Source organism: Panthera onca, chromosome D3 (genome assembly GCF_046562875.1).
Source record: "Panthera onca isolate mPanOnc1 chromosome D3, mPanOnc1 haplotype 2, whole genome shotgun sequence".
NCBI classification, from domain to species: Eukaryota; Metazoa; Chordata; class Mammalia; order Carnivora; family Felidae; genus Panthera; species Panthera onca.
Window position 1 is genome coordinate 56547592 of NC_138350.1, and position 15617 is coordinate 56563208.

Here is a 15617-nt window from a genome sequence, read left to right on the forward strand (position 1 = left end):
CTGTCTCATGGTTGGGGGCAGGGCCGGTGGCAGGGGGCAGGGAGAAAGGGCAGCCTCCTGAGGTTGTGTACTTGGTTCCCTGGAGTGAATTATCAGAACCACCTGTCAGGAAACTTGTAGAAAAGGTTCTTGCATTGGTCTGGCTGCCTGAGAGCTGACTTCCAGCTCCAGAATATTCTTCCCCAATCCCATCTTGCTTTACTAGTTGGGGGTGGAGGTTGGTTGGTTGGTTTAAAAAAACTGAATTTTATTTTACATATCATAAAATTCATCTATTTCAAATTTAGCGATTTTTAGTAACTTTACCAAGTGGTGCAACTATCATTATAAATCACTTAGAACATTTTCATTCCCCCACTAAGATCTCTGATGCCTATTTATAGTTAATCCCTGTTGCCCCCTCAGTCCCAGGCAACCACTAAATCCATTACTTTCTGAATCTCTCTCTGTACAGTTGCCTTTGCTGGACATTTCATGTAAATGGAATCGTATACTGTGTGACGCCTTGTGTCTGGCATCTTTCAGTGAACATGTTTTTGCGGTTCATTCATGACCTAGCCAGCGGGTTCCTTTTTATTGTGACTACTTTCCCATTGTGTGGATAGATCACATTTTGCCTATCTGCTCATCAGCTATCTGCTGTCTGCTCACGATAGGCATTCATGTTGTCCCCAGGATTTGGCTTTACCAACAAACCTGCCTGTGAGCATTTCTGCGCACGACTCTTCGTGTGGATGTATGTTTTCACCTCCCTTGAGGGTATGGGAGGGGCATCGCTGGGTCAGACAGTGGTTGTATGCTTAACTCTTTGAGAAACTGAGGGAGAGGATTGGGAGGAACACAAGAAGAGAGACACAAGTAGTGGCCTGATGGCCTTTCTCTGTAACCTGCCAGGTAACCCTCACAGCCAGAACATCAGCAGCAAGCTCACCCATGACACCGTGGAGCACGTGCGCTACAGGTGAGTGGCAAAGGTGCCAGCCCGAGCGGGCGCCCCCAGGTGGCTGGGCTGCTTTCCTACCACTTACCGCCTCCCACAAAGTTCTGAGCTGGTTTCGGGAAGATCACGGTCAGCTAAATGGTCAAGTGCACAATGATGAACATCAGGGGCAGAGGACGGGAAGGTGAGAGACAGTGGGTGCGGAGCAAGGTGGAGCCGAAGCACAGGTGGGTGGCCCTGAGGTGCTCACGGCCGTCTCAGGTGGCTTCGGGCCGGTGCCAGAGTGCCCAGGGGCCAGAGCGACAAGGAGCGACCACTTCCCAAGTCTCACCTTCAGAGAGAAGAAAAACATTCAGTCTGGGCTTTCCTTTCGCATTTCATTAGGCGCCTTGTTTTACTCATCCCCAGCCCACCCAACCTTTTTACGAGTATGCGCGCCTCGGACAGCTCTTTATGTTTTTCCACAGGTGAATAGTTAGTTTTCGTAAGTAATTTCCGTGGGGTGCCTAACGTTCCTTCAATTCCTATAATTTCAAGTCATTTCCAACTGGAAAGTGGTGCTGGGCTGCCACGTATGAAAAGTGCTGCGAAACAAGTTGGTGACCTACCACTTGCCGTGGCGGAGACAGAGAGCTGACCTGGGAGAGAGTGTGTCCTGGGATTACGATCATCGTGGGTTTTTGCCTTGTCCTAGGAGGGTGTGGACTTGGGAGGCGGGAGGTGCTTTTGCCAGTTTGAACCTGCTCGTCAGCTCTTCCTGCGGCCCGCTTGGCCCCTGCCCTAACTCCGAGAGGGTGGCCAAGCCGGTGTGGGTCTTCTAGATGTGAAGGTAGAGAGATGTCACATTCAGTAGAAACGCAGCTACCACTGGACGTTTAACACTAGTGAGACCAAGGAGTTGGCATGATACTGTGCTTCTTCCAGGATTTTGGAGCACTTCCACACCTCCACAGAGGACTACAGCGTGATTTTCACGGCAGGGAGCACGGCTGCTCTTAAACTGGTGGCAGAGGCCTTCCCGTGGGTGTCCCCGGGCCCGGAGAGCAACGGGAGTCGGTTCTGTTACCTCACCGACAGCCACACGTCCGTGGTGGGCATGAGGAAGGTCACCACGGCTATGAACGTCACTTCCATCCCAGTCAGGCCAGAGGACGTGTGCGTGGTGGAGACACGGGGCACTGCTGCCAGTGACCCTGACTGCCAGCTCCCGCACCTCTTTTGTTACCCTGCTCAGAGTAACTTTTCCGGAACCAGATACCCCCTGTCCTGGATAGGAGAGGTCAAGGCCGGGCGGATGTGCCCCGTGAGCGTGCCTGGGAAGTGGTTCGTGTTGCTTGATGCGGCCTCCTACGTGAGCACCTCGCCTTTGGACCTGTCGGTTCACCAGGCCGACTTTGTCCCCCTCTCCTTCTATAAGATCTTTGGATTCCCCACTGGCCTGGGTGCTCTGCTGGTGAATAATCGTGTGGCTCCTCTGCTGAGGAAAACCTACTTTGGAGGAGGCACGGCCGCTGCGTACCTTGCAGGAGAAGACTTCTATATCCCAAGACAGTCGGTGGCTGAAAGGTAACTCGCCACGGGGATGGCTGGCTGGAGTTCAGCCAGGCAGGGGTCCGGCATGTGTCCCCTATAGGATCATGCAAGGGACTGGGGTCGGCCACCAGGGTTAGGGGGTTTGGAGGCAGGGACGGAGGCAGAGGTCGGCTGGAGGGTGCCCCAGGCAGCTCAGTGAACTGGGCCCCCGTGTGCGGGCTTGTCCAGAGCTGTGAGAGGACAAGGGCTGCAAGCGGAGGCCGTGAAGGGCTCTCAGGAGGGTAAGGAGGGTGGGCCACTGGGCCTTTCCCCAGAGCACAGGCAAGAGGTGCCGCAGTTTATCAAAGCGGTCTTTTAAAAAGATGGCATCTTCTGGAACAAGTGTGCATGCATGTTGACGGCACAGCTGGTTTTCAGCAGCTGGAATCTGCTCAGCTTGGTGGCTGGTTGGCAAGAAGAATTAGTTAATTCAGAAGCCACCAGACATGTGGGGTGTTGTGAGCAGGCTCTGTGAGCCCTGTGAGTGACAAAGGGAAGTTTGGGGGCAGAGAGCTACTTGCCTGCAAGTGGCAGAGGCCTCTGCCCGGGTTTGCTGGTGTATGCATCTTCCTCAGGCTGCGGGGCACGGGGTGCGGGACAGGCCGAGGAGCCCTCCCACAGGGTGATGGCTGGGACCCATGAGGTCAAATGCGTGAGAGGATGAAAGTGACAGCTGACCCAGGGTTCTGCTGGGGCCAACAGCGGGTAATACCATGGGATTGGGCCAGGGGGCTAGTGACCCTGCTGGTGCCTGAGAAGACCCGGAGCCTGGATGGGAAGGGGGTCAGATCCCCCATAGACCCAGGTGGAGACTCAGGGTTCTGCGGATGGGGGCGTGTCCCTGCCGGTAGAGTCATGGTTCAGATCTGTGGGCCCCAGAGCTGGATTGCTGGCGAGTGAATCCCGGCTTCACCACGCACCAGCAGCAGTGGGGACAGGGGTGTATGACTTGATCTCTGCACCTAGTTTTCCCTATAAAGTGGGTCTCTGAAAGCCTACGATTATTGAGAGCTCGTATAGGTGAAGTGCCCAGATAGAGTTGGCGTCGGTGGGGCTATTTGGTGTCTCTTTTATTTCGGACTTCTCCATAGCTGGGGGATTCTGGAACAGGAACTCTGCTGTAAGACATTTTGTATCCGGGTGTGATAACGTAGTGAGTAGTATAACCAAGCGGGAAGAGAATGACAGGCACAGCATCACATAAATTAAAGCCAGATCACAATGACAACTCCAACTATATGGAGCCAATAGGAACGTGTGGAGGCCAGGAGAAGTGGGGCAGTGCCTACCGGGCAGGATGGGGGTGGGCTGAGCTGGACCAGACCTCTGGCCTTCGACTGGGGGGGTTGCCTCACGGCAGGTGCTGCACCAAGATTCCTAGAAAGCGGAATGGTTATTCACCACTAGAAGTCTCATTTTTTTCTAGTGGGCTTAGGACTAGAACTCGAGAGATTTAATACCCAAACCAAATATGTTTTGAACATGTACCCCGACCATGTTCTTAATTGTTTGATAACCCAAGAATGTACAACTTTTGATGGAAACAAACAAACAAACAAACCCTTCCTTTTTTCCAAGAGTCTATTGATTATTGGTTAATGAATAATTATTTACTATATATCGATAACTTAATTCATTATTAGCTAATAATGTTTAATTTATTAGAGATTATTTATTAATTCACTGGTGATTAATCAGTTAGTAATTGATTCATTATTGACTAATTCATTATCATTATTCTTTTTTAAAGTTTTTAATATTTATTTTGAGAGACAAAGAGTGCAAGCAGGGGAGGGGTGGAGGGAGAGAGAGAACAGAGAGAGAGAGAGAGAGAGAGAGAGAGAGAGAATCCCAAGCAGCCTCTGCACTGTCAACACAGAGCCTGATGTGGAGCTTGAACTCACGACTGTGAGATCATGATCTGAACTGAAATCAAGAGTTAGACGCTGAGCTGACTGAGTCACCCAGGCACCTCTTATTATCATTATTAATTCATAGTTAATTCATTAATTGTTGAGTCATATAGCTAATTCATAATACATTAGTTTTATAAGGAAATTAAGATTGCAGTAACAGGGTTCTGAGCAAATCCTCTCCCTAGAATATTAAACTACAAAGCACAGTATTTCCTTCCATTGAAAGCTTCGGCTTGCTTTGTTCACTGTTACAGGTTTGAAGATGGCACCATCTCGTTCCTTGACGTGATAGCACTAAAACACGGGTTTGATGCCCTAGAGCGCCTCACAGGTCAGTGGATCCTTTTATCCAGTTGCTCCCGTTGCCTGTGTCCTTGAGGGTGTCCCGGCACGGGTGTGATTTAGATAAGGACCCAGGGGCTGTGCAAGGGGCTGGCACAGGGCAGCTGTACAGCGAATGCAGTTGAAGCTAATTCTAAAGAATTTCGGAATGACTTCCGAGGCAAGAGCAAGAGACTGCACCACATTTTTTTTTTTTTAAATTTTTGTCAGTTAAAAGAACATTTTAACCAGTAAGAGACGTTCCAAATCAGGAGATTAGTCGCTTCACAGAAGCAGAAGACCCACCCTTGGTCCCTGGTCTGGGAATGGTTACAGATCCTGAGACCTTATTCTGCTGTTACCTTGCTGGGTCCTCCCTCCTGTCTCAGGGGGCGGGGGGGACTGTGTGATGAAGAGCTAACGCTCAGAGAAGTTAAGTGCCTTCTCCAGGGCCAGGGACCTCATAACTGGGAGGGTTGGAGTTCCAACCTAGGCCATAATAATGCCTAACCCCGAGCCCCTGTCTCTGCTCCTGGGCTTTGCAATGATGCACGTTGTGTGTCCCGGCAAGTATTTGGGGTGTTGGGCAGGTGGGGGACACTCACTGTGGGCTGACACACACACAGATGCCACTCCCCATCGTGTGGGGCCTGACACAAACACATAGGACTAGAAAAACCTCTGCCTTACGAGCCAGGCACCCGCCCTCCGTCATGCTCCTGGACACTCCTCCAGAGGCTGAGCTTCTAGAGCTGGGTGGTGCTGCTTGCACCCTCCATGTGGAGGCGGGGTGGTGGTGAGCCAGGGGTGTGGCTTAAATATTAGGCAGTCCTTCCTTTCTCTCCTTTGTCACAGTAACGGGACCTTGCAGGTTCTCAGCCTGAGCCCAATATGGGGCGGGCGCGGAGGGAATGGACAGGCTTCACGGGAGAGGAGGGTGGCACTGATGGTAATACAGGGAAGTGAACAGACAGCATCCAGGACAAAGAGGAGATAATAAAGACAAGCACTGAGAAATGAGCACTTTCCCCAGAAAGATATTAATAGATGGCCGAACAGCAAGATACAGGTCTGATAGCTCCAGGGGCGCCTCGGAAAGCGGACTGACAATACCTGCTCCGTAATAAGGCAAGCCCCTGATTGTTCCTACCTCATTGCTCCTTTGAAAAAATGTGTAGTGAAGTACACATAACATAAAATGCATCACTGTAGCCAATTTAGTGTGCATTTCCGTGGCATTAAGCACGTTTACATTGTTATGCAGCCATCTACCACTGACCATCCCTGGGACTTTTACATCGTCCCAAACTGAAACCCACTACACAGTAACTCCCCATTTCCCCTCCCTCCCAGACCCGAGTAATCTCCATTCTTTCTGTCTCTATGAATTTGCCTCTTCTAGGCACTTAGATAAGAGGCATAATACAATATTTGTCCTATTGTGTCTGGCTTCTTTTACATAATGTTTTCAAGGTTCACCCATGCTGTAACATGTATCCTTAATTGATCTGGATCCTATTGAAATGATTTACGCATTGAGGGTGCCTGGGTGGTTCAGTTGGTGGAGCATCTGACTTTTGATTTTGGCCCAGGTCATGATCTCAGGGTCGTGGGTTTGAAACACGTGCTGGGCTCTGCGCTGAGGGTGTGGAGCCTGCTTGAGATTCTCTCTCTCTCCCTCTACCCCTCTCCCGTTTGAGCTCTCTCTCTCTCTCTCTTTCTCAAAAAATGATTTAAATGTTAAAGGTACAGCAAAAAAAGAGATACTTTTAAAGATAAGGTGGTGCTTTTTTGCCATTTGTAACCCAAGGGTCTAAATTCTCCGAATGCTTAAGTGGCATTATTAAAGAAAGAAAACAAAGAGGATGACAGGAATTCCTATGGAAGATTCCACAGAAACAACAACAGTAAGGTGTTGTTCAGTCCCCCAGACCTACACATTAACCATATGGACAGTACCACACCATATTTACCCATACTTACAATTGTTAATCTGAGGTCCAGCTTTGCTGGTTAGAATGATCTTGTGTTCTTAAAAATGACTGAGTGAATTACGTGGAAAGTTCATGATTCTGTCTGACATTTCACAATCGCTTTCGAGGTGGAATGGAGAATATAAAGCAGCACACCTTTACCTTGGCTCAGTACACCTACACTGCCCTGTGTGCTCTCCGGTACCCCAATGGAGCCCCTGTGGTGCGGATTTACAGCGACTCTGAATTCAGCAGCCCAGAGGTGCAGGGTCCTGTCATCAATTTTAATGTTCTCGACCACAGTGGGAACATTATTGGTTATTCCCAGGTGGGTTTTCTCCTTCCCTTCCCTTCCCTTCCCTTCCCTTCCCTTCCCTTCCCTTCCCTTCCCTTCCCTTCCCTTCCCTTCATAATTTATTGACAAGTTAGCTAACCTACAGTGTATATAGTGTAATCTTGGCTTCGGGAGTAGATTCCTGTGATTCATCACTTACATACAACACCCAGTGCTCATCCCAACAAGTGCCCTCCTCAATGTCCATCTCCCATTTTCCCTGACCCCTCAACCCCCCATGCCCATCAACCCTCAGTTCTCTGTATTTAAGAGTTTCTTATGGTTTGCCTCCTTCTCTGTAACTTATTTTTCCTTCCCTTCTCCTATGGTCTTCTGTTAAGTTTCTCAAATTCCACCTATGAGTGAAAACATATGATATCTGTCTTTTTCTGATTGATTTATTTCATTTAGCATAATACCCTCCAGTTCCATCCATGTTGTTGCAAATGGCAAGATTTTATTCCTTTTCATCGCTGAGTAGTGTTCCATTGTATGTATATCCAGGTGGGTTTTCTTGTCACCTTGAGCACCTGTTCACAACAGAATTTCTTTCCCCTGGAACTCTGCAGCCTTTTGGAGCCCTGACATTTGCAGTCCAGGTCTGTGAGTCCTTGCAGTAGCTATGAGAAAGGCAGCCCATGCATGATTGGAGAGGCCCAGCCCTTCCTTAGAGGCTCTATACTCTCATAGGCACTCCGTTCTAACAGGTGTGGCTATTTAGTTTACCAGCTCTCCTTTTTTCAGCCAGAAATGGTCATTTTCAGGCGTGGAGAGAGAAGGTCTGAGTCCTTGATAGCACTGGAAGGTGACAGCTGACAGCTTGCCAGCAAGGGAAGACACGCTAAAACAATGGAGACAGAAAAGCAGTGTAGACAGAATGCCACGTCCGAGGTCATTTCATGTATATTCAGCATGGTAGTCCCAGGGATACGTCAGATGGTAGGTATCATGGGATTACACAACATGGGCCTGCTACCACCAGGTCTTTGAATGTGGCCTGGAATTCAGAACTCTTTCTTTATGGTAAGCAGAAGTGCTGTCCTTAGTATCACAAAAGTCCTTGTTTCTGCCATAGTTCGTGCATATTATGAGTTGGAAAGATTTAGTAGTTCGGTTATAACATAGTTTGTGCAGAATACCCTTTGTATCTATTTTTCCCATGAACACAGTGCAAATAGTGGTTTGTGTTTTGGGAACTGCTTGGGTCCTTGCCATAACTGAGTAAGCTGGTCACTGCTCAGTCCATCAAAATGTCCAGAGGCATACCAGGCACTCTGCCATGGCGATAGATGGTCACCAGATGTGTTGTCCCAGACTGGCGGGGATGGGGAGCGCAAGGCCCTTCCCAGAGCCTGGGTTCCTAGAGCAGCTCTGTGAGGAGCAGGTTCGATGGTCAGATAAGTTTGGAAGAAGGTGTTCATCTTCCCCTGAAAGCCATACTCCCTATCACCTTTGTTAAATGCAGAATTTCTCAAGGAATCATTCCTCCACCCCTTCTCAATAGCCATAAACTATCTGAGGAACACAGTTGAGAAATATTCTTCTGGGGACGTGTTAACTCTTACTCGTATCTGGGAGTGGACCCTCTACAACCACAGGTTGTCTCTTGGGTGGGTTTACCGTGCAGACACCCCTTAGTTTACCCTGGCAGCATGACGCCGCTAAGAAACAGGCAATTTTGAATGCTTTTGGTGGTGGTGGGCGGGGGGCGGGTGGCAAATGGAAAATGCATCAAGAGTAAAAGTTTTGCCTTCTTAAATGTGTTATTCTGGGTGATGGGTAAAGTAAGTTTCATTCTTGGACCCAAATAAGTTGTACTTTCCTCGAGGTGTGGAGGAGGGCAGGCGGGTGACCATGACATGTGCGGTGGTAGGCAGAGCAGGGAAAGAATTCCTCGTTGTCCCAGAGACTTCTCGAAGAGAAGGAAGAGCCTAGGCAGGGAGAGCTTCCTGTCTGGGTGCCCCGCTGACTTTACCAGGATTCTGGTTCCCCGAGGCCACACACGGGATGTGTTTCTCCCTCTGTGCGTTTGTAGAGGAGGCTCGTATCATGAATGGATTCCGTGGCTGAGGTGTGACCAACTGTGCCGGCTCAAGAAAGCCCAGCATGGTTTTCCTGGGTCACTTCACCATGTGGAAATTCCACAGGGACTTTGGTGGCCTTTAGAAAGATCAAATGGATCATGGTGGGGTTTGGCTCTCTTTTCACGGGATGTGTAAAATAATTGAGCTTTCTTTCTTTTTTTTAAAAAAATTTTTAATGTTTATTTTTGAGAGACAGAGAGAGACAGACAGACAGTCAGAGCACAAGCAGGGGAGGGGCAGAGAGAGAGGGAGACACAAAATCTGAAGCAGGCTCCAGGCTCTGAGCTGTTAGCACAGAGCCCAATGCAGGGCTCGAACTCACAAGCTGTGAGATCATGACCTGAGCTGAAGTCAGACGCTTAACTGACTGAGCCACCCAGGTGCCCCAAGGGTCTCGTTTTTGATAGCCAGGGCTCCTAATTTCATTCTCCCCACTGTGGAAGTCACTCTACACAGTGGTTAAGAATGTGGGTCCAGATTCTGACTGCCTTTTGCTTGGCTCTCTCAGCTTGGGCAAGTTAATGTAAGCTCTCCAAGTCTCCATGAAATGGGGATAACTAAGTACCCTGCTGATAGTGTTGCTGATGAGGATTAAATGAGATATAGTATATACTGCCTGAGCAAGGGGCCCTGGTATGAAGCAAGTGCTCAATAAACAGTGAGCATAGAGGCTCCTGGGCGGGGAGGCTCCAGTGTGCACTGTGGTCAGGCTGGTTCCTTGCCTTCCAGGATATAGTGCTCATCCTGCCGCAGAAACCAACTCTTTCACCTGGCTGGGCACAGGCTGGGATCCCATAGGGCTCAAGGTGAGAGGGTACTGCCTCATGATGGGGAATTAGGAGGAAGCATAGGTGTGGCCCAGAGAGCCTCTTGCACCCACATCCTCTTCTTGATGGGGGCCTTCTCTCTTGAATCTCAATGGGTTTGTGACTCTCTCATAACCAGTAAAGTGCCACAGAAGGTGACGCTGTGTGGTGGAAAAAACAATGCCACATCAGCATTATTCCTTGGGACATCCACTTTTGGGCCCCAAGTTACCATGTAAGAAGTTCTACCCTGAGGCTGCCATGTTGTGAGGAAGCCATGACATGTGGAGAGGCCAAGCACAGACATGATAGTGGCAGTCCTGCTTTGAGCCTTCCTGGCTGGGGGACCAGACACACACATGCATAAGTAAGTCTCCAGATGATCCCAACTCCCAGACACAATGTCACTCCCAGCCTCAGAGACTTCCCAGCTGGGACTCGAGAAATCATGGAACAGAGTCAAGTGTCTCCTCTGTGCTCTTTCTGAATTCTTGACCTACTGTAGCTGTGAGCACGATAAAATGGCTGCTACTTTATCCCCCCACGTTTGGTGGCTTGTGTCGCAGCAGTGGTAACTGGGACAGTGAATATGGGGTGGGGGTGGGGTGGCCACTGGAGCCTTCTAATTCCGCTTGGCAGGAGTTGGGGTGGGGCAATGAGGGGACTTCCCTAGCAGCTGCCCGTTGAATGGAGACCACCTGACTCTGGAGATGGAGTGGGCCAGACCCAGTGGTGCTGCTAGGTCTCAGCTCAGAGAGCCAGGGGACCCCTGGATTTCATTAGCAGGCCTCCACGTCACTGAGCTACTTGCCCAGAGTAAAGGAGCAGAGTTGTTTTCCTGAGTCCCCCTCAGTTCAACCCAGACAATGGCTTCTTCTCTGACAATCCAGGGGAGACAGCTAAAATGAAGACAGCCATGGTCTCAACAGGGTGGGAGGCACCATTGCTGTGCACAGCCTGGCTGGGAGCATGTGCTGGTCGTGTGGTGGCCTGTGGTCTGTGGAGAGCACCGTACAGCTCCTGGCTGCCTCTGGCCATCCTACACTATGAATTCCCAGGGAGAAAAGTTTCAAAGGTTTGCCCAGCTGGGCACGACGTGTTTGTTTTCCCAAATGCAGTTAGGTGACTCCCCTGAGTTTAGCCTAAGTCACCCAGGCTGAGGACTCTCATCGGGCTCCTAGACCCTTGAGAGAATGGATCCCTCGACTCATAGCCAGAGGAACCCGGCAACTATCCCTCATGCTAGCCCTGCCTTTGAGCCTTGAGTGAAAGCAGATCACCTCCCAGAGTCTTCAGGAGACAGGAAAGAGTCTTGGAACTTCTAGATTGAACAGCAATTCTGTGATTCAACCCCGAGTAAGGGACACAATGGAGAGCAAATTGATAATGCACAGTGTCAACACAGTAATGTGTGTAGGCCAGGCTGTGCACCCCGACAAGGCTGCTCCGAGGGGTAGCTCAGCTGGGGACTGCTCTGTGATCAACCCTGTGCAGAGGATGCCAAGGAGCCACTCCACGTCTAGGCTGCAAATCTCACGGGAGCATGTGGTCCCTGTTTAAGAAAATTAAGTTATTATTTTAAAAAATTGAGATAAAATTGGGCACCTGCATGGCTCAGTCGGTTGAATGTCTGACTCTTGATTTTGGCTCAGGTCACGATCCCAGGGTCATGGGATCGAGCCTCACATCGGAGGCTTCCATGCTGGGCAGGGAGCCTGCTTGGGATTCTCTCTCTCTTTCTCCCTCTGCCCCTCCTCTGCTTGCATGCACACTGGCACTGTCTCTGTCAAATTGAAACAAAATTGAGATAAAATTGACGTATAATATTGTATTGCTTTTAGGTGCGCAACATAATTTTTTGATATATGTATACAATGTAAAATGATGACTACAGTACATCTAGTTAACATCCATCACCATACATAGTTACACATTTTTTTTTCTTGTGATGACAACTTTTAAGATTTACTCTCTTAGCGGGCGCCTGGGTGGCGCAGTCGGTTAAGCGTCCGACTTCAGCCAGGTCACGATCTCGCGGTCTGTGAGTTCGAGCCCCGCGTCAGGCTCTGGGCTGATGGCCCGGAGCCTGGAGCCTGTTTCCGATTCTGTGTCTCCCTCTCTCTCTGCCCCTCCCCCGTTCATGGTCTGTCTCTCTCTGTCCCAAAAATAAATAAAAAAGGTTGAAAAAAAAAAAAAGATTTGCTCTCTTAGCAACTTCCAAACACACATATAACAGTATCGTCAATTATAGTCACTATGCTGTACATTACATCCCTAGGACTTATTTATCTTGTAACTAGAAGTTTAGAAGTTTGTATCTTTTGACCACCTTTACTCATTTTTCCCACCCACACCTCTGACAGCCACCAGTCTGTTCTCCATATCGATGAGTTTGATTTTTTTTTTTTTTTGGTTCCACCTATAAGTGATATCATACAGTATTTGTCTTTGCCTTTTTTTAAAGTTGTATCTGATTTTTAAAAAATTTAAATCCAAGTTAGTTAACATATAATAATGGTTTCAGAAGTACAATTTAGTGATTCATCACTTACCTATAATGCCTGGTGCTCATCTCAGGTGCCCTCCTTAATGCCCATCACCCATTTAGCCCATCCCCCACTCATGTCCCTGTCTATGTCTGACTTATTTCTCTTAGCATCATGTCCTCAAGGTCCACCCATGTTGTCACAAATGATAAATTTCCTTGTTTTCTTTTTTTATGACTGAAAAATATTCCATTGTAACTGTATACCAATTTTCTTTATTCATTCATCCTTTGATAGATACTTAAGTTGTTTTCATGTCTTAGATGTTGTAAGTAATGCTGCGAGGAACATGGGGTGCACATATATTTTCATTTTCTTCAGATAACTACTCACAAGGATTGCTAGATCACAGGGTAGTTCTACTTTCAATTTTTTGAGGAGCCTTTATACTGTTTTCCACAGAGGCTGTGGCAATTTACATTCTCACCAACAGAGCATGAGGGTCCCCTTTCTCTACATTGTTTCTAACACTTGTTATTTCTGTTTTCTTTGTAATAGGTGTGCAGTGATATCTCATTGTTCCTTTGACTTGCATTTGCTGGATGACTAGTGATATTAAACATCTTTTCATGTACCTCTTGGCCATTCGTATGTCCTCTTTGGAAAAATGTTTATTCGAATCTTCTGTTCATTCTTAATGGTACTATTTGTTGAAACATAAGCTCCTAACTTGGGAGTTTGGCCTGAATTTTGTATTTTCAGTTTTCTCAAGCATACATTATAATCCATCTGGATAAACTGTAATTATCAGTGACATTTTAATAAACCCATGACAGATCATGGCACTTGGGAGCAAAATTCCAAGCTTATATTTTAATTTTATTGTTAGGAAAGAGGTCCAGATACTGATGCAGGTGATCAGAATAAAACGACATCCTTAACACTGGTTTCGTGTCATATTGACCCCACAGGTGGATAAGATGGCCAGTCTTTACAACATCCATGTGCGAACTGGCTGCTTCTGTAACACTGGGGCCTGCCAGAGGCACCTGGGGATAAGCGACGAGATGGTCAGGAAGCATCTTGAGGTTGGTAATGGTGGTCAGCAAGACCCAGTGGTGGCATCTTCAGCCACCCTGGAGGCTGGTCTCATGGCTGGGGTGAGGGCTGGTTCTGTGGGCTGGGCTCATTTCTCCAAGCCCACCCTGTGGATCTGCGAAGGAAAAGGGGTCAACAAAAAAAGAAAACATAGTACCGCTGTAGCATTCATATTTTGCTTTGAGGGTAAAAAAATTTTTTTTTTAATTCTTCTTTTTTTTTTTTTTTAATTTTTTTTTTAATGTTTTTTATTTTATTTTTGCGACAGAGAGAGACAGAGCATGAGCAGGGGAGGGACAGAGAGAGAGGGAGACACAGAATCGGAAGCAGGCTCCAGGCTCTGAGCTGTCAGCACAGAGCCCGATGTGGGGCTTGAACCCACAGACTGTGAGATCATGACCTGAGCCGAAGTCGGATGCTTAACCGACTGAGCCACCCAGGCGCCCCAAGGGTAAAAATTTAAAGTCAGAATATGGGTGTTAACAGGGGGCAAACATACGCAAGAATGTGCTTCTATGTGCAGAGGGCCCTTACCTAGTTCAGTCCTACCAGAACATCTCCACACTAGAGTTAGCTCATCGCTGGGCGAGGGGACAAACTCTTCCAGGGGCCAGTCTGCATCTCCCAGAATCCTCTCATCCCTGCCTCTCCTCCTGGCTGAGGTTTTTCACTTCAGGGTACAGCTAATATTTTGAACCATTTCATAAGAATAGTTCAAGTGGCAAAGATAAGAACTGTTCAAGTGGCAAAGAACTCTTATTTAGTTTGGAGTAGTTTCTAACTTGAGTTTCTTTTGTTGTCATTAAATATTGTATATACTAGATCCCAACCAACCACGAACTGGATTTTATTTCAAAAGAGAGAGGAAGTCCCAGAATACAAACAAATGCAGTTCCAGATATAATATTTGATCCTGCGGAGTACTGTGGCCCCAGCTCTTGTGTGGCTGGCCTGGATTCAGTACTGAGGGAGGTGGGTGGCTAGAGCAATAACTGACCCTGGGCAGCCCAGCTTGGAGAGGCTTGGGGATTTCTTGCCTTTCTCTCTCCACCTCCCAGTAGGAGCACCCAGCCTACCTTTGGCTTTGGATAGGCCTTGTCTGGTCACTCCCAGAGGGAGCATGTCTGTCTGGCCTTGTTGTCAAGGGCAGCTATCAGGGACACGGCCCTCCCTTTGGTTCTGAGGGAGGCTCCAGGGAGCATCCAGAAGGTGTTTCTCCTGCCACAGCCCTGGGTAGACCAAGAAGCTGACCCATAGTGCTTCTGAAACTTCGGTCCATCTTTTGAGGGATCTGTGGGTTGGCATTGTGTGTGGCTCTGGGTAAATGCCTTCCCTGACTATTTCTTTTAAACTTTTTAATGATCCCTTGAGATTGGTATTGACCCCAATTTATACTTGAGCAAAGTGAGACTCTAGAAAGGGAGTCCTTGTGCTCAGGAAACCCTGCCTCAGGCACACAGCACGTATTAGTGTTGGCCATTTTGTTTTCCTGGGTTAATTTTCTTCTACAAAACCATTTCTGATTTATCCCTGAGGAATGAGTCACTCTGAATGACTTATTTCCCTTTTATTCTAGGCTGGTCACGTCTGTGGAGACAATGTGGACCTCATAGATGGGCATCCTACAGGATCTGTGAGGATTTCTTTTGGATATATGTCTACACTTGAGGATGCTCAGGCCTTTCTCAGGTTCATCATAGCAATGCAACTGCACCAGTGTGATGGCCAGCCTCTTCCTCAGATCACCCCTGGGGAGGTGGGAGCCCCATCAGAGAGCGAGGCTCAGGACGCCGTGCCTGCCACCGTGGACAGATGTAGTTCCTCACCTCGGGAAGATGCTCCCACAGACTCTGGGGTTTCCAACGATTTGTCTAGCATTGTGGCTGCAGTGGGTTTGCGCCCACCTCTGCCGATGGCCACCAGAACCCAGCAGACCCCTTCAGAGAAAGCAGCAGGAGTCCTGGATGGGGGCCTTGGGCCACATGTCATCACCAACCTTTACCTCTACCCGATTAAATCCTGTGCTGCATTTGAGGTAAGGGTTTTAATGGCAGCACGGAGACTGCTTTTTTGTTTGTTTGTTTGTT

At 48.3% G+C, this 15617-nt stretch overlaps 1 protein-coding gene across 3 annotated transcripts in view; it reads left to right on the forward strand.

Moving 5' to 3' along the window:
* MOCOS (molybdenum cofactor sulfurase) overlaps nt 1-15617 on the forward strand; it is a 55881-nt gene that overhangs the window by 8381 nt on the left and 31883 nt on the right. For all 3 annotated transcript variants that reach the window (XM_060613635.3, XM_060613640.3, XM_060613639.3), the window contains 6 exons: nt 895-961; nt 1865-2506; nt 4683-4759; nt 6851-7050; nt 13404-13520; nt 15107-15565. In XM_060613635.3, coding sequence (XP_060469618.3) covers nt 895-961; nt 1865-2506; nt 4683-4759; nt 6851-7050; nt 13404-13520; nt 15107-15565 — 1562 coding nt within the window. The remainder of the gene's footprint in view (nt 1-894; nt 962-1864; nt 2507-4682; nt 4760-6850; nt 7051-13403; nt 13521-15106; nt 15566-15617) is intronic.